Genomic DNA, 19,404 nt, shown 5'->3' with positions numbered 1-19,404 from the left:
CATTGCTTTGGTATAAACCTTTGCTGAAGCATTTTAAAAATTACACAGTATTTCACAGTGTTTTGAGTGTGGTGTGAGGTATTCAAACAGCTTATGTATTATACTGGATATTGTACACCCACTGAAAATACAGTACAGATAGATAGACCTACACACATATCAATATTTATTATTTATTTGTGAGTGCTGTAGATCTGTAGGTGTAACACTAGAGATCAGTATTCCAGAACACCTTTCTTCCAGTTATAAAATGACTCATAAATATTTAGAAAGAAGCCTGTTTTAATGGTCAGTTCCTCAAATGTTTCAGTACATTTTCTGAAATTAATCTCTGCTTTTGCTTGCTGTTGTAGCAAAGCAGGTATTTGAACTGCTATTTTTTTATTATTTCCTAGTAGCCACTGAAAAGAAGGTCTGAGTAAAGTCAAGTTTACTTACAGGTCAGATTTCTGAAGGGTTTCATACGGAGAGCTTGGACCAGTGAAGTATTTGAATAAATATCTTTAGAAGCACGAGTATTTTAACATCACATATTTGTCTGGTATCTTCTTTGTGGAACACGTGTGCTCAGTAATGTATCAGTAATATATACTGAGCTCTGCAGGAAAGGATTTGTAAGTTTTAGAAATGGTGATGACAAAGAATTGTAAAGTAACCACATTAAGGACAATTACAGAGAATTCTTAAAAACAGGTAGGTATTTGTGATACAAAGATTCTTCACTAGTTCCCCAAATGCTTTATTTTCCCCCTCTTCTCATGGAGCTGATATTAATATGTAAAAGCTACAGAGTAAAAGAGTTAACAAAAAAAATTTAAATAAAATAAACATATAACCACATGAAAGCCTTCCCACCACTGCTGAGCTCCCCTCCCCAATAGTCCCAGTATTTAAACAGATGACAGTATTGTTGCAAGGGTTTGTATAGCCTGATTTTGGAGGTTTTTCAGAAGAATAAGGTTCATTTTCTTATCCCTTTAACAACACCTGCATGTCTGCCCCTGAGCTTTTGCAAAGAGTACAGCAGGATCATTTTTGTTTGCAAACATAAGATTATAGTTTTATAATGATTCCTAATTTTTAAATTCACTCTGAAAATTTAATCATACATAAAGAACAAAGCTGCCACTTATCTGCTTTTCTTTTTGAAATAGCTATGAAAGCAAGTAAGAAAATTCAGGGTATTATTGCAAAGGGGTGCAACTTGGGAGCTATACTGAACTCAGTTATATCTTTTGGATTGTATAAATCCTCTGTGCTAGCCACCTAAAAAAAATTGACATTGCTTCTGGTAATTTTTTTTTTTTTTTGCTTTTCCTTGCTTAGCCTCATAAGTTACTTTTTCCTCTCTGCATATGGTGAAAGCAGCAGAAAATAGAACTAAATAGAGGGATTTATTATTTTGTCTTGATCAAAATTGTACAGGTAGAGAGAAAAATAATTTTAAACCCAATTGTTTGCATTCTGTTCTCTGCATGTAAGTACCCGCTCTGTGTTGGATAGGCTGTAAATGCAATGGTGTTTTTATATCCAATGCAAAATGCACATTAAAGTTTAAATGAAGGCTAGCACAGTGACTCAGGCATAATTCTTAACTCGTCACAGAGCGAAACATCAAGGCATCCCCAATTATAGTTCTCCTAAGGAGGTATGAAGTGATCTTAAAAGAAATTGTGGTTTGCCATACTGTTTGTTAATAAAACCTGTGCCTTCTCTCATTACAAGGCTCTATTCTCGCACACTTGCCGTACACAGGCTTCCATGGAGGCTGTGTCGCTCTGTCTTTTGAGCTCCTGAGATCTCAGTTTGAATCCAGCCCACATGGAATGACTAAATCTCTAGTGATAGCGTGCCACTTTGCAAAACTTCCTTATATAACTCCAAACAGAAGCTGTTTCTGAAACTGCAAGACAGACTGAATCACCTCGCTACCCCCCTCACAGAGTGCAGGGGATACTGTGGGAGAAGGAGTTTGGGGAGGGGTGGAAGCTTTTGAAAGCTGCCTGCTATAGGGCATTGATTTCATGTCCAAAGGACAGGGTGCCTCCAAATCCAAACAGTGTAAATGACACCACCCTTTATAATAAAATTAGTTTTCATTATAGAATGCCTTGGGTGGAAATGCTCTGAAATCAAGTTAAGAAATGGCTCTGAGTTAATGTTAGCAGCGAGTTCCCAGGGCTTTAGTATTCTAATTGCTTGCAGTTAGACCGAACTGGGCTGGTAATTTATTTTATTTAAATGTGGCTTAAATGGTATATAAAAATATACAGTCAAACGCTAATTCTTTCTGTTGGGTAGGTCTTTCACCTCGTGATGTGAAATCTGATTATTTCCCCCTCTCTCCCTTTACATAGCAGTATAGTGTTTTCATTTCCCCTATACAGCCCTGTACATCTGTTCTGTGATCAGAGTGTTCTACTCCTTGTGCTCACTCCCAGCCTTTGGTGGTTTTTTAAGTATCTCCTCTCTAACTTTTAGGATTCTTACCCTCTAAACTCCTTCTTTTTATGCCCCACACCTCCCGCCCTTTTCCCGTTCTACTTTTCTTTCTTGAGAGACATCTACGTAAGTGTTAGGTTTCTGAGAGTTTTTACAAAGTTTAAAATATTTAACACTACTTTAGTATGATTTGGAGGGGTACTATTTTGAGAAAGGCACCAGGCTATTTTTTTTTTTCTTCTAATGGGCAGTGAAGAGGAACCAGCAGATGTTATGAAAAGATGCCTTTTAAAAAATAATTAAGCAAAATTAACACTAATTATCTAGATTGACCATGAATACTAAGAACATGCACCACTCTAGTTGCTGTCATGATTTCAATTAAAGCATTGTAGCTTGTGGTTTTAAATTTTATTAAGTGCTTGTGCTGATTTTTTTTTTCTTGGTGGCCTGCCCCCCATGAATGCAAAAGCCTTTTTGCAATTTACTCTTAACCTATCCACTGTGTATTAGACAACTCTATTAATTATTATAGACTGTTATTGCAGCTTTCCTGACCTTCACATTGGGTCCTATCTATGCTGATCTAAATGCATTGTTTTAATGATTTCCAAAAAAAGAAAAAGAGAGGGGGGAAAAAAAAAAAAGAAAAAAATTCAAGGCAAGCTTTGATGTGGCTTTAGCTGCCTCGATTGTCTGGCCGCATCTCAGAGATGTGTCACCTATGCCGGGAGGGAATAGGGAAATCACGTTTTGAATGGTAATGATAACATACTAATCACTTCCTTTCTTTGAAGATGGAAGCGAGATATTCTGTCAGCATCCCTGGCTGCTAGAGCTTGGAGGCACTGGTCTAGGTGTATTAGCTTAAGTGTGCATGTCAATACAGCTTGCATCTCCCAAGATCCATAGGGGCTCATTAGAGCAAGGTAGATCGTTTCGGTAGACAGCCACTCAGATAATATGTATGGCACCTCCTTTTTTTATTATTATTAGAAAGCATTTCTTCCGTTTTAAAATGACATCTGTCAACAAGGCAAAGTTGTAGGAAATATTTTTTGACAAATATCCAAAATGTGGGTTTTGGGTAAAGGAGTGCTTGGAAAGGTGTGTGTGTTTACTGGGAGGGAGAGGGGGTGGCTTATATTTTTTGATGACTTGATTAGAGCTAGTCTAGGATCAAATTTTCAAAGGAAATGAGCTTACATGGTGAAATGTTGGTGTTTTGAAGGGAGGAAAAACTAATGAAAATAATAATTTCACTTTTTCACTATTACAGACTCCCCAAGCAAAAATGTATTGAAAGATGCATTTTTACCACAGTTTATTGTTATCTGATAAATGGGCAAATGACTTCTGGGAAAAATATTTTATACCTGCATCTGTGTCTATTACTTATATATTCACATATATTTAGGCATAAGAGATGTAAATCAAGAAACCAGTGTTTTGTTTCTACATCTTTTTACATCAAACAGTCTGAAGAATATTCATGCTGTTCAGTATTCTGTATGAATAACTTGTTGTTTTTATCACCTCCCTTGACTAGTACACATAAAGGAAATATATCCTCTGCCGAAAATTAAGTTCATATTAAAAACTACCACTTGCATTTAAAGTGATGGTTTCATCAAACTGTAGTTGAATAGAAATCATGGGTGCTTGTATGCATGTGTCACAGAGAAATCTATTTTGGAAATGCTCTTCAGACAGGTTTCCCATGTAATAGTTGCATTCTGATTTGTGAGTTCATGTAAGAAGAGTGAAGCACATATTCCATGTTTCAAAACAAAAATGATTGGTACATATAATTATGACTGATCATAGAACCTGCCCCTTCCAGTGGTCCTTGTAACAGGCTCCTCCATAAAATATACGTGGATATTTTTATGTTTTGGAATATGAAAGCACAATTAAAAAGGGGGAGAGAACATTGTAGGCTGCTGCCTGATTTTTTTTTCTCTCTCTTCCCTTTTCTTTTTCAGAGGGCACATCTGCTCGATAACACAGAGAGGCTGGAAAGGTCATCTCGGAGACTAGAGGCTGGATACCAAATAGCAGTGGAAACCGGTAAGAATTCTGAGAGTGAGCAAATTGTCTTGCTTATGCACAGCAGTCTTCACAACACATGACATTTCAGGGAAACTTCAAAGGCGAAACAGAGACAGCAGCCCGAGATGTGGTTTACATATTGGGGAGACAATTGGGAGCTTATTTGCGCTTATCTTTTTTCAAGTTAAAAGGCATGACATCTACTGAAAACAGTTCCTGAGGTTTAAAAGTATACATCTGAAAAGAGATGGAATACTTCGTCTAAATTCTACATTTGTCTTAATATGCAGTTACATGTTGTCAGTTTACCCACCCGCAATGATTGCTAGCACACACTGCAGACTCCAGTTGTTTTTGTCTTTTACTTTTATTCATATATGTAAAAAATATCATTTTAGTAAATGTATATTAACTACAGTTGATATATAATAAGGTTATCAGCTCAATTTTCTTGCAGTCAGTTTATGACTGATTATGCAGCTGTTTCTATGCAATGAAAGAAGTAAACAAATCATATCCCTAAATATAGATGGAATAAAATTAAGGGAGAAGGCTAAATTGCAGCACAATTATTGAATTAGTGGGGTTTTTAATTGGCTACAACTTTTCAGTTGGTATTTTCAAAATGTTTTTACTAAGTTTTAGCAATTGATAGTGGATTTTTTTTAAAACCAGCAATAGTTAAGCCTTCAAAGTCTAATCCCCTTAAATAAAGCTTGTGCAAAGTTGAGGAAAGTTTCAGAAAATGTATGTTTGAGCCACGAATAATTTTCTGGCAGAGTCCCAATTAATTGATACATTCTAGTATATTTTTTTAGAATTCAGACTTTAAAAGAGGTAAATTGAGTTAAACCCTTACAGAGTTAAACATAGCTATGCTAAATAAATGGTATTACTAAAGTGCCTGCATTTTAATTATTCTGAGCTTAGTGCTGTGCACAATAATGAAATGGATGTATGGAACATACAGTGCAGAATTTGGAGGGGACAAGGAGTGTTAATTCTTTTGTGCCAGAGGATGGCATATTATATAGACAGACATATGATAGCAATTAAGTTTGCTTTCCTGCAGATTTTCTATAAATGGTCAATAACTTGTTTTTAGAAGGACTATTTTAAACTTGTCAAAAATGGTTCCTGATTTGCTTTGCTTGAGCCTGGATCTTTCACAAAGTAGCAGGATATAAAAATTCAGACTGATCCTTTTGGGGAAGAGACATCTTATATCCTTTTTTACTCCATGTGGAATTTGTTTTATGGAGATGATGATCGTGTTAACTTCGGTTGCATATCTCCATGGTGATTTCTGAGAAATATGGTTGGAGTGCAAATGTATATTTATATGGAAACGATGTCTTTCGGTATCAAAACCAGGTGAAACTGCGCTGAATTCCAAAGAGTCCCTAATTCACCCCATCTTTGTGTCCGTCTCTACTTTTTATGTTATGCACAGAGAGAGAGAAAGAGAGAGAAAGAGAGGTGTATAATTCTTGTTCCCAAAACTCTGTGAGGAGTAGGAGTGGAGTTATATTATATGACTTCTTAATATTAAATAACTTCAAGACTATGGCTTTGGAAATACTGACTTCATTGTAATGTAGATTTTTTTCCCAAGATTTTTATGGAAACTGATTAATTATATTAATCCTGGCATGGATCACAATAATTCTAGGTATAAGTCAATTTAGATTAATTCAGTACAATGAAAGAACTTACTTTTGGAATTACTTTTGATTATTCTATGCAAAAAAACCCGATTTTCTGTTCATCTTTGAGCTGACTCCTCAGACCATGTCTTGCCTCTCTTATTACTTTTGTTGCATAAAGAGCTACACAGCACTGATGAGACCACTTCTGTAGTGCTGTTTCTATGTCTGGACTCCCCTATACAAGAAAGCCATTAACTTACTGGAGTGAGTCCAGGAAAGGACCATGAACAGAATTAAGGGACTGGAGCATCTTTCATGTGAGGAGAAGCTGAGAAAGCAGTGTTCAGTCTGGAGAAGAAAAACTCAGGAGGACTTTATCAATGTATACAAATAGCTGATGCATTGGAATGAAGAAGAGGGAGCCAGACTCCTCTTAGTAATATCCAGTGACAGGACAAGAGGCACAAATTATAACCTGTGAAATTCCATCAGAACATGAGAAAAAAATTTTTTACTGTGGGAATGGTCAAACACTGAAATAGGTAGCTGAGAGTGATTGTCAAGTCTCCATCTCTGAAGATACTTGAAATCCAGGTGAGCACAGTCTTGACTCTGGGTGACCCTAGGGCAGAGTGTCAGACAAGATGATCTCAAGAGGTCCCTTCCCACCTCAGCCATTCTGTGATTCTGTGAGGTGGATGTGACAACACTTAAGTATCTATTCTACTTTATTTATGTGGCATCTTTTCCCAATTATGGATATGTATGTTGCATATTGTAATGAAGCTGGATGATTTTCTGGAATAAGTCACATTTGGGTCTTTTTTATTACCTTAATCAGCAAAAATACATATACTATTTTAACCTGCCCCTGTGATCATCTAGGGATTAATCTGACATCACATAACTAATTTTATGCAATTTCACATTACAATTCCTGAAACTTACCATGATAAATTAGAAGCTTTTTTCCTGTTTGCATCTCTAAATTGATAAGCCCTTTCATCTTATATACAGTTGTTCATACAAGCTGAGATCTGTTGGAAGGTCTGATTCCGTTCTTTGAGCGGTGTCATTGATTCATGGCTTCAGTGGTGTCTGAACAGGATGCCACTTACGTCACCTTCTCTAAGGCAATCCAGCACTGCCAGGCTTTCACAGTTTGTCTGCTGTCATTTGTTGATGCTAAGGATGTTTAAATCTATGCAGAAACCTCCTGAAGGACTACGCAAAGCCTTTAGTATCTGGCGACCAGTTCTGGGCTACTCAAGGCCTGCTGTAAGCAGAAGAACATTATTCTAAACTTCTGTAGGGGTATGTTGCAGATTTAACAGGTGTTTGAGAAGCTGACTTGGTACACCTGTGAGTTAATCAGAGCATTTGCTTTTAAATTGCCTGAATTTTATGGCAAAAACATGAGGGAAATCTCTCAGATACACAGAGAAACCATTGGCTGTTTGAATCGCAAAGGTCCCCGTTGTTTGTACCAAGTTGGGGAAGTTTTTAATAATGGCTGATAACACTACAAAGTGTACTCATCTGCTTTTTTAATTCAAAACACTGTTTTAAAGAATATTTCTTCTTGTTATTTTTCTGGTTTTATATTATAATCTGGCTTGCTTGTAAGAAAGAGATGAGTTTGCAGCCTTGTGAGTAGGCATTTCCAACACCACTCATTATTTGCAATTCTACAACTCAGTTTTCTTAATTTCAGGCCATTTAGTCTGACCATATAGCCTCAGAATATGAGAAAGATTTTAAGAATGCATTAAAATTGGTGTTTTCAGTCAAATGGAGAGCTCGTCAAATTAATCCTGATTAATCACAATATTCTTCCTGTTTTTGAGGGAGCCTAATTCTATTCCCCATGCTCAGATTTCCACAGTACCAAAATGAATTCTAGAACCTCCTTATTTTGTCTGCAGAAGGTAGCATAATAACATATACCCCTCTTTGTTGAGTTTTAGATATGCTTGCTCAGACTGGAGTATTTTGAATCGGGAATAGTTTAAAATCTTTCATTTATCTTCAGAGATAAAATTGGCATGGAAATGTAAAACACTGTCAAGGAGAAGAAGAGCACACCTTGTTGTGGAGGACCATTGTACACTGCGGTTGAACTGCTTTCACTAAGTTCTCAACTGCCTGATATTTTCCAGGAAAAAAACCCTGGTGTTTATTTAATGTAGGTTTCACCTTGTCTCATGACAATGTAAGAGAAAGAGAGATTCAACCATTGAATGCTGTCCAGGATTTCATGGCAAAACTATGTTGCAGGTATTTACTTTTTTTCCTTCATCACCCTTAGGTATTTCTGTAGCTTTCAGTGCATGTAATTTGAGAAGACGTGCTGAGCTTGCCTCTGAGTGATGATTATTGGATAATATGCTGTTGCTCTGGATCTCTCTGAAGTATCTGTGCTACTAGAAGAGTTTGTGGATAATATATCTATTCTTTGTACTTAATCTTTAAAATTTTGTTTTGGCTTTTGTTTTTATACCCCTTTTGTAGCATGTAAACATGGTGTTTTAGAAGTAAAGAAATCAAAGGAAGGAAAAGTCTCCTGTTCCATATACAGAAAATCATTCTGAATCTTACTTGAGGTTGCTTAAAATTATTTTTTTTTCAATCCTCCTTACTCATTGGGAATCTCAGGAATATGTAAATCTGAAATAGTTAAAGGAGAAATATCTCTCAGCAAGAGACACAACAGCTTATTTTCCACCCTTGTGTGACATGAATAATTCTTGTTACTAAGGAATCCAAGCAAATTCCACTGGCTTTCACCTGTTGCAATGAAGTACAGTCAAGCCTCCTTTTCTGGACTGGGCCACAAATTTATAATGTAATGTTGTGGTAGCCTAGAGGCAGATGGTCAGACCCACCTCAAAGCATTGGCAGCCTACTTGCTGGAAAGCAAATAAGAATCTCTTTAGACAAAGATGTGTGTTTGCTTCTTTATGAAATAATATTAGTTATTGTCTTACCTGGATGCAGCACTGAGTGAAAGTGCAGTGAACAGAGCAGTGAAATTATGTGAACAAGTGTTTATAAGGTGCTTCTGAAGGCAGGAGTCTTCAAGTTTAATGACTTTAGCATGAAAAGGGAACTGCTTTAACACAACTCCAGGAGTTGTCCTGCCAGATATGAGTAATGGAATTTGAGGTGCAAGCATATTGTCCACAGCAGCGTGTCACGGATTTGGATTTCTGACTCCTTTACTGCTGGAACAATCTGAATCCCCAAGCAGCTGCCCTGAAGGACCTTCTCCCTCCATATTTCATGGGGTGGTTGCGCTGGTCAAGTGTCATAAATGAGGTGCACACCAGAACTGGCATAACATATGTGAAACCATTAAAATTAAAAGAAGTATATTGACTAAACTGTTTCCATTCCATTACAGCTGCAAGAGCTGGAGTTTACTTTACAGGTACAATAGAATTAAAAAGTGTTTGCTTAGCTTAGAAAAAATTTAAATGGCTCTAACATCCAATGTTAATTTAACAAAATAACAAACCCTAATGTTCATACAAATAGGGTTACATTAAACTAGTGGAAAGGTTGCTGTTTCTTCTATGTCATAATTTTGTATGCTTAGTAATTTACTTGCATTAGTTAATAACTCTTGGACCTTCACACTCCTGTTCTGTCTTCAGGTGCATGCGTATTCTGATTATATTTGAGGTCCAAAATAACTAAGAGTGTGGAAATGGAAACCAAGTTTTGAAAATCAGGACCTTGCTTCTAGTGCCCCTTGCTTTAAATAAAAAAGGCTATTCCTGTCCTAGATATTTACACTTAATATCTACCTATTTCATCTCTAATGAATTATTCATACCTGTATATGTGAATAGTGTGTGTAAAACCTTTCATTAGAGAAAGAGGGCTTCTGAGTTCTGGAGCATATACCAATATCTCCTCCTCAGGTGTTTCTTTGATATGCCAGAACATCTTTTTACTGAAATCTTAATCCAAAGTTTCTATAGTGAAATGAGTTTTTATGCAGTTTCCAGTCACCATCAGAGAGATCTTTTTCATGATCCCTGTTTCTTTTGCTAGCAGCAGTATTTCATGTTTCATATATAATTTTTTTTCTTTTCTGGCTGATTTCTATTAAAATCTGTTTATTGTTTCAGAAATTCATTTTGAAGTGGCATATTGCATTCCTACATCTCTAAGCCCTCTGCCCTTCTTCATAGTCTTGACTTTAAAGTGGTGAGGAGGAAGAAATAGAGAGAGATTTTTGTTTCTGGGGGTGTCAGGCCTCAGGAGTATCCCAGCTGCACGGTCATGGGGGGGAAATCATGTTTGGGTAGTGCTGTCTGCCTTGTAAGAAACAGAAGCAGCATTGAGAGGGCATGGAGAGACCAAACTACTCAGTTTCCATTCCTTACTGTTTTACCATGCAGTTGTTGATACCAGAAAAGGGCTTTTTACACCTTCAATTTGAATATTTCCTGCTGGTTCCTTGCTTGCCCAGTCACCGAGCTGCTCCCTGTGGCTTCCTATTGCCACCTCCTCCCTCTTGGCCCTCTCTCTCACCAGCCTTCCCAGCTCTGACCTTCCCAATTCTAGCTCTTTAATACCCTTTCTCTGTATTCAAATACTCCTTTGCATATTAATTCACATTCTGGCAGCATCCCAATTTTCCCTATCTCTGTATTTCATCTTAAGGAGTTGATTCAGCTGCAGTATGGGTCTTGCACCTTTGTGGTAATGAAAAGTTTATCCAGTAACTCACCCAATGTTGTCTAGTGGTATTCAAAGTCTGTTCCCTCTGCTCCATGCATCATGGCTCTCTGCATTTCCATGTGTTGTTTCAAATGCAGGATATAGATTATTTTAGTATTTTCTTATAATTTTAAATACATAATGTATTTACTGTAAAGTAAGGAAATTGTGAATTTTTCATTAGTTTTCAGAGTGCTGTCCTCTAACTGCTACCAAAAATAACCCCTTTCCAAGTACTTTTTTGAAGAGATGAGGAAAAACTTACTTTACAGAGTTGTAAGACCATTTCTGTTAAAAGATTATCTTTTGGGTACTCAGCACCTTTCAACTGGATTTCCAATAAAAAGAGGGCTTATCTTTCACCTCAGTAGGTTTGGGATTATATCATTAATGCAGCAAACGAGGAATGTCAAATCTGTTCAGTAGTACAGATTTGCTAAGTTACAGTGGGAAAAAATAGTGATCCAAATTTGACCATTTTGCCCTCTGTTTTGGAAGAAGTCACAGGTTATTTTACATGTGCAGGAATCCATTATTGTATCACACATCATGGGACAACTTAGCTTCAGTCTTGTTAGGAACTCGCATCCAGCTGAAGTAAGTTTGCTTAAGACTGATTTTTGGATGAGTAAACATTGCAATAACCTTATAAAGATGCTTTATTGTGTGTAATAGAAACATAGTTTTGTGAATTTTTATTCCATGCTAGAATGATGAAAAATGTTTTTTTTCAGTTATAGGAAACTTTATGTTTAAGTACTTCCCATGTGTATGCCAGACAAATAATCATACAGGCTAAAATCTGTATATTTTCACAAATACCTTGCATTTGTCATAGAATACCTGTGGATAAAATTAATACCTGAATTATAAGCTGAACTCAGAAGATAACATTAAAGCATTATTTTACAGGCCCTCTATTGGACCACCTCTACTGTGCAGACTGTTCTATAGGAAGTAACCTCTAACTGAATCACTGAAAACAGCATTTCAGCGTGATTTCCTTTGGTGCTGACCCTCTTTCTTAAATGTATTTATTCATATAAGATGGTATTTATTGATGAAGGTATTCATTGTAGCTTATTCCTAAGTCTGTAGTGAAGCTTTTGAAGACTTTTTGTCCTAATAAGAATGTGAGGATTTCAAGTCGAGGTATATGGTTATTTTTTGGTCTCAACTAACACTACCTGCTTCTTTCAATTTCGAAATTATTTAGCCTCAGGGAGCTTTCCCCTCTGTGATAACATTTCAGAGTTTGTTGTCTGGTTCTGAGCAGGTAAGGCAAATAAAAGAAAGAAGGATAAAAATAAAAAGATAAATGAGCAGTATCTATTGTTTCTAAGCAGTGTGGGTAAACTCTCCAAACTACCTTGGTTTGAGAAAGAGATAATGGAAAAAGCCACCATTTTGTCTGTCCTCCATATGTATATTTATATTCTCTTTCCTTATCTGCACAACACTCTCAGCCACCATGCTTAGGTGCCTCCAAGAGATGTCAGAATTTCATCTAACATAGGTTGTCCAGAAAACCCATTTCAACAGGTGGACAAAAAATACCAAGTCAAGCCTATAGCAAGTAAGTGTTCAACTTGTGTAGGCCTGAGAAGCTCTCTTCATCAGCTTGCACAGAAGAAATAAAATGAGTTGTAGAAAACCTGAAGAAAATGAATTGTAGAAAACTTCTCCAAAATGTTTCAGATAGTTGGGAACTGCTGGTTAATCTTTAATGGGTAGATTTCAAATTTTGATATGCTGTCCCTATAAACTATTCCCATTTACTTATGATTTATTCTCTCCCTCCCATCCTATACCACTAGCACTCCTTTTGAACTTTCACCAAGTGAAATGAATTGATTCCAACTGATACTGACTTGGCAGTGACTGTCAGTCTGTTGCAACTTTTGAAAGAGCACAGCTGAATGGAGTTACAAGTCCACCTTTTGACCTTCAAATATATTAATACACTGCTTAATGACTTCATTTGGTGGTTTCATTCTCCACAGAACATCAGCTGTGTATTTCATTAAAAAAGCAAACTTTGGTGAATTGTTATTTCTGGTATTTAAGTAAACAACCTGATTTTCAATAGTTTTTAAATGGATTTTTCACTACATGGGCACAGCTGAATTTGCACAGCATGAGGTCTTGCTTGGCAAAGACTTTTTATATTACAACTTACATCAAGAAGAAAAGTTGATGAGCTTAGACTTGACAAAGCTCACATGTGTTTCGGAGATTATTTTTATATTTCTTATTTGAAGCTTTCTACCTCTTCTTCCTGACAGGCTAACATTGTTTTCCTCCAAATGCACTAAAGAATGAAGTTTAACATTAAAAAATATATCTGTACTGAACATGCTTTTCTAGGTAAAGACAATATCAAAAGGGTTTTCATGGTAGAACATCTTTCAAGCACAGTATTTTGCCCTTTTATATCTTAGGACTGAAGAGTTAGACAAATACCTTTTTTGGGGGGGGCGGGGAGGGTAGGCAGGGGGTGGAAGTGTAGGGGCAGAGGGGAAGCCCAAACTACTGTCCTGAACCAGGACATACAAGCACAGAATTGGAAAACATCTTTCTATCCCAATATGGAATGATGGAAGAGCACCTTACCTAGGTATTTCTTCATACAGTTCTAGTCACACCATACCACTTTATGATAATGATTTTATTACACGGCTTGTAGAGTTTATTTTCTCCTGTAACTACTGACATTTATGGTCCTAAAAATTATCCAAATGTTGCATGAGCAAGCAGTTAAGTTTGAGAAGTGCTGAACATTATGGAACCTTAGTCCAGTTACAGTTGAAATGTCAGCTTGTGTAATGTGTGTCAGATGAGGACATAACCTCTGATTTGTGCAAGTACTGCTGACCATACAAGTCTCTGTTTTTAAATCAAAACTTAGAAAGACTCAGAAGTTCCATGTTGGAAGCTGTTTACTGACTGGCTTGATATCATCCTGTCAGTGTGAGTGGAACTGCTGATCTGCAGTACCAGTCATATGTCTGAACTAGCAGTATGAACTAGAACTGTGATTTTCTTTGAGCTGGTACAGTCTTGTTTTGAGAAACCACTGCTGGTTATTGGCTACTAGCTGTTGTGAGGAACTGTAGACCAACAAAATTGTTGTTTATGGTTTTGAGAATACAAATTCACTATTTTACATCAGTCTGTCATAGGCCACTTAAGCACATTTGTACATTCTTGATTCTCTGTATCTTTTCTTGGCTCAAGAGAACACTTTTGTTTTCTTCTGTGATTTTGTGCGCGTTCCCTATTTTGCAAGCTTTTTCCTTGGTCCTAATTCCAAGTATCAGCTGTCTGTCACACTGTGGTTCTTTTTCTGCCATTTTCTCTTTACCTCATCATATTTCACTACCTCCAAAAACGTAAATGTAAATTCTGATATGGAATTTTATATTCTTGGCCTAGTCTTCACAAATGTAATAAATGATCATGGTTATAAACATGCCCTGTTATTGGCAGAGCATAAATATTTACATATTAAATTGTGTGTGAGTGTGTGTGCACATGCATTGATGAGTGTGCTGGGGAAGAATCAGAACCATAGAAAATGCTGAGTTGGAAGGGATCCATAAAAATCATCAAGTTATCGAGTCTAGCTCCTGGCCCAGCACAGGACACCCCAAGAGTCATACCATGTGCCTGAGAGCATTGTCCAAATGCTTCTTGAACTCTGTCAGCCTTGGTGCTGTGACCACAGCCCTGGGGAGCCCATGCAGTGGTTAACCACCCTCTGGGGGAAGAATGTTTTTCTAATACCCAACCTAAACCTCCCCTGGCACAACTTCAGGCCATTCTAGCACTGATCACCAGACAACCTCTCTCTGTTTTGCTTAGTACTTTTCCAAAAAGGTTTACAAGATAAGACTTTGTTTCCATGAGGGAGGTGAAACTCTGTCTAATGATCTCCAAATTGAGGGATCAGGAGTAGCTACTTGTTGTGGTTTGCATTTTTGTGAAATAAATTCCTCAATTTACATTGCGTATCTTGCAAAGATAAACACGGTGCAAAGGTAATCTCTTGCATCTGCTTGGCTGATCTGTACCATGATGAATTTTTTCATATTTTATGGAGTCTGTGACTCTATAAAACTGAAGCTTTTAAGTGTTTGCGTGTTTGGGATATGGCTCCTCTTTAGCTCTCTTGCAGGATCTAGAGAGCCAACATGTAAAACAATTGGATGGGGAGGATTGTTCAGTTTTTGATTTTTTGTTATTCACAGAGATGCAATAATTCTGTATTTTCATTACAGATGTCTTGAAAGTATTAATCTGATTTTTTTGTAATTGAGTGTTGTAAGATTTCCATGTGTTGAATGTTTTGGCACTTGCCTGCTGTAATAATTGGCTGGAATGCCATCTTGAGAAATTTTCTGAAAATTGTTATATTTGCTTTACTCTGTATGTAAGTGATTTTTCTGTTTTAGTGCCCTGTTTTTCAGTAGTGAAATATGAAGCATATAAGTGGTAAGAATGAAACATATAGATCCCATTAATTTTTCTTCCATTATTTCATGATTTTTTTTTAATTAATTGCTTTCAATTTTATGGGGAGGATATATTTTAAATCCAGTCTAGAAACAATAATATTTTCTCAAATGAGTTTAAAATGGCAAGTCAGAGTATTGCTCAAATGTTAATGACTCAAGTGGAGGGTTTTTAATTCATACTCATAAAATCTTCCACACAACAAGAATTTTAGCATAAGCTTTATAAATATGTCATGAACTAGATTAAGTATTTACGGTATTTATAACAGAATAAATGTTAATTTTAACATTTTAAGATTAATCTTTGGAGAAAACATTTACAAATGCTTTTTAAAACCTGGCCCACAGAAATGGAAATGACACTAAATTTGTGGAATAAATTAATCATGCGTAAATGTAAAATATGCTCAGATAAACTTTGGTGTTTTCCCTATGTTGATGACATTTTTTAGTTATTTTATTCAGCTGTAAAAGCAACACAATAATGTTTGTAATCTCCTTTTTCCAAGAAAGTTTCTTCAAATTCAAAATTAAAATAAATTAAGTCACAAAACAAATAAGAATATGCCATAACCTATGTAGCTCTTAAAGAAATATATGGAGGTGTGGCATGTTCTCCTGACCACCTAGGGAGGACAAAACTGAGTTTGAATGGTTTTCTTTTCTTTTGGTGGAAATTGCCATGTTTAGCAGCAATGCAAAAACAGACAGTGAATGTTTAATTAAGAAAGTAATTTTAACTAGGGGTTCAAAATAAGATTGTCTGCAGTTTGTTACTTCTAAATTAAGTTAATTGTGTATTTGTGTATGTTTTAAAGAACAATGCTTACTATTTTACTCCTTTTTCCTGTTAGATACATAGATAGTTATTTGCATAATCATATTTCTTGAAGCATTTAAAAAACTTAGGCCATTTTTAACTGAACCTTTTATTCATTTGTAATGCTCTGCATAGCACACTTGCACAATTATGTACCTTTTGTCTGGGAACCACTATGTTTTGGTAACAAATGAGTGTTTTAAATATTTGTCTTGTAAATTTATGAAATTTGAAGCAAAATATTGATACAGAAAAGTAAAACAGTGAATTAACAATGAAAATAGCTTTCTGTGGTCTCCTGTTCTTTTGAATCTTTGCTTGCTCAAGCACTCAGAGGACAGTCCTGGTGCCAAAAGGCAGATGACCCATATTCCACTCATTCTACTACCCAGGTCAGGAGTCTCTGTATTAACGGTTTTAGTTCTGTACAATTTGTGGACTCTTGGTTTTTCTGTTACAGCTTATTCATGCATAAAATAACATTTTCTGCTTTGCATAATGATAGAAAGTTCCTGAACTGTAAAGTTATGCAAATGTGATGAATATTATTAAAGTTCTGTAGTATCACTTTTAGCCAGTTTAAATGCTTGCCACACTGTGCTTCGTTTGTGCTGTAAGTTTTATACTATCTCTTCACACAAATACAATTCCTTACAAAGCTGTATGTAACTTCCATATTTTGAAGTGTTAAGCTATTGACCATTTGTTGCAGTGGAGCTGCAAAAATCCCCATGCGAGGTTGGCATTTCTGGAATTTATTATCGTCCCTATCATTTTCCAAAAGTGTGCTACAGCTTCATTGATATTTGTCAGAGTAATTTATCAGGAGACTAATTGCTCACTTCTAGTTTTTCTTTAGTCATGTTAATGCTTGGGTAACAAACTACAGAAGAAAACCTGATGTGATTTTACAAGGGCCCAATCCTGAGTTCACTGAAGGCAGTAGGAAAATTTCTCTTGAGATCACATTGAAAAGAATGGGCAATAAGCAAAATCCAAAACACCACAACTGTTATTCAGCGATTATTTTTTAATGAGTTTTATTCTAGCTTGGTAAAATATGTTGATGTCCCTTGATATTGAGTAATCTCTAAAAGGGTTTCATTTTTGGTGTGGGGAAATAGCAGAATGAATGACCATTCTGTACTTGGGAGATGTTAAGTTCAGACCTGAAGATACAGTTCATGAAGACAGTACTTCTACCTTACAAGGTTTTAAGAGTTTGAGAGCTGTCTGAAAATGATCCAGGTAGACTCTCTTCTTAAGTTTTAATGTTTTGGAGAGTTTGTATCCTGTCAAATACAGTGCTTTCATATCTCCAAAGATGAAATTTTCCCATTTTGCCTATATAATATTTATATATGGACAGGAAATAGAAGTCAGAATCCACTTATGTTGACCCCTGAGATATAATATTGACCTCAGTGAGTATTAACTTCTCAGATCAATAAATGCTGTTATTGACCTCAAAGAAAAATCAATAGCAGCTTGTTAATTTGCAAACTATGACTGCAAGAAAATGGTACGCATTTTGTTCTTCATTATCACCTATTTATATCTATATTTTAATGCTTTCAGTATTGCCACCTAGAGATCATCATGTCAAAACATTTCAATCCCAGCTGTTAGAAGGTTGGGGATACAGACATTATACATTATGGAATAATTGAGGAGCAGTACAGGTTAGTTCCCATATGTCATGAAAATAATACGCTGAACAGTTGTATTTCACCTGTGTTGTTTTTCTTTCTGGGTAGTCCAGTTCATTTAATTTCATTTCCTCTGGTGTGCTTCATCAAAACATTGTATAAGAGTAGTATATTTTACCTCCCAGGAAAGATTTCAACATGAATAATAAGGGGGATGAAAACCTGACTACTGGAAACAAGAAGACTGAAAGTGATCACTACAAAAAATCATAATTAATGTACAGCAGATTTTTCCTATTTACATGAGGATGACAGGTTTCTAGGCAATAATATCTTCTGAAATGTTACTGTGTGACTATATAACACAGAAGAAAGTTTTAAATGACAAAGTATTGGTGGAAAAGTGTTGTTTTGTATCATAGCAGGTTTTGTATATGAACACTGAAATGTCAGGTTTTATTGAGTTTGAAATGCCTAAAAAATGCCTATTGCTGAAATTCAAATGTCAACAGTTCTTCTGCATATATACCACTTTGATATTTAAACTTTAAAACCTCATCAATGATTTAGTATTACTTTGGCCTTGTTATGATTTGACTGCCAAAAATTGCAGAGGCTGATTTGGTCTGGAGAGTAGTGTCTTCATTCACAGAAGACAAAGCACAAATCTTTCCGCCTTTTACAGTCATTAATTCCGTCTGATACATCTGCAGTGATCTTGGCAAACCGATGGCTGTGTTTAGAAAACTTTTCCATCATTAAATGACAGTATGAGAGGTATTTAAATGCAAAAATAAGGCCATACTTGCATTTTTGCAACTGAAGTTGCTGCAATTTTTTTGCCAGTTTGATGGCTATGTGGTTTTGCTCTTTAATACCATGGGCTCCCAGAACTTCATTTAAGCATCCATGTAATCTTCTTGAGATAACAGAAACAATGATATTATACTCATTCTGTGGATAGACTGAAGCACAGTGATGTTAAATTAAAAAAAAAAAAGAAAAAAAAAAACAAAGGAAGAAGGCAGCATGGCAGCACCAAGCTAGATTTGTCTCTGAGGTTCAGAAAAATGAGGCCTGTGCAGATTTGGAAAGATGTTTGTGGTTATTATGAGTATCTTTTCTGTCTTACAGATGTCCTGAATGGTCAGGAAGGGTGGTATCCTTAAGCCTATGTAGACGTCCCAAATAGTAGGAGCATTTTCCTTGATTCTCTATGTTGTTTTGAGTTATGTGTGAGTAATCAAGTTTGGATCCTTCTACAAGAGAGCAAAGCAGAAATGGTGGAAAAGCAGGAAGGTGGGAGATTTGGGGAGGAAGGAAAGTTCAAAGTCACACTGCAGGAGGAGAGATGATCTCAGTTATACGGTTTAGGTTTATCTCTTTTCAGCCTACACAGATTGCAGGGCAGCACCCAGGTACTCCAAGTGTCAAATTGTCCACTCCAGCAGCTTTTTGTAGTAGAACCGGGAACAAAGTCTGGGGCAACCAGACAAACTGTTGATTGTGAGCCAAATGTAGTTCCTTGACTCTGGAGACCATTT

At 36.2% G+C, this 19,404-nt stretch overlaps 1 protein-coding gene across 4 annotated transcripts in view; it reads left to right on the top strand.

Annotated features, from left to right (window-relative positions):
• The window catches only part of VTI1A (vesicle transport through interaction with t-SNAREs 1A), a 259,614-nt gene that overhangs the window by 59,349 nt on the left and 180,861 nt on the right, over positions 1–19,404 (top strand). For all 4 annotated transcript variants that reach the window (XM_048310398.1, XM_048310399.1, XM_048310400.1 and 1 more), the window contains one exon: positions 4,428–4,512. In XM_048310398.1, coding sequence (XP_048166355.1) covers positions 4,428–4,512 — 85 coding nt within the window. The remainder of the gene's footprint in view (positions 1–4,427; positions 4,513–19,404) is intronic.

The sequence above is a fragment of the Corvus hawaiiensis genome, chromosome 8, assembly GCF_020740725.1.
Source record: "Corvus hawaiiensis isolate bCorHaw1 chromosome 8, bCorHaw1.pri.cur, whole genome shotgun sequence".
Classification (NCBI taxonomy): Eukaryota; Metazoa; Chordata; class Aves; order Passeriformes; family Corvidae; genus Corvus; species Corvus hawaiiensis.
The sequence above is the reverse complement of the archived record's forward strand: the minus strand, read 5'-3'. Positions and strand labels throughout refer to the sequence as shown.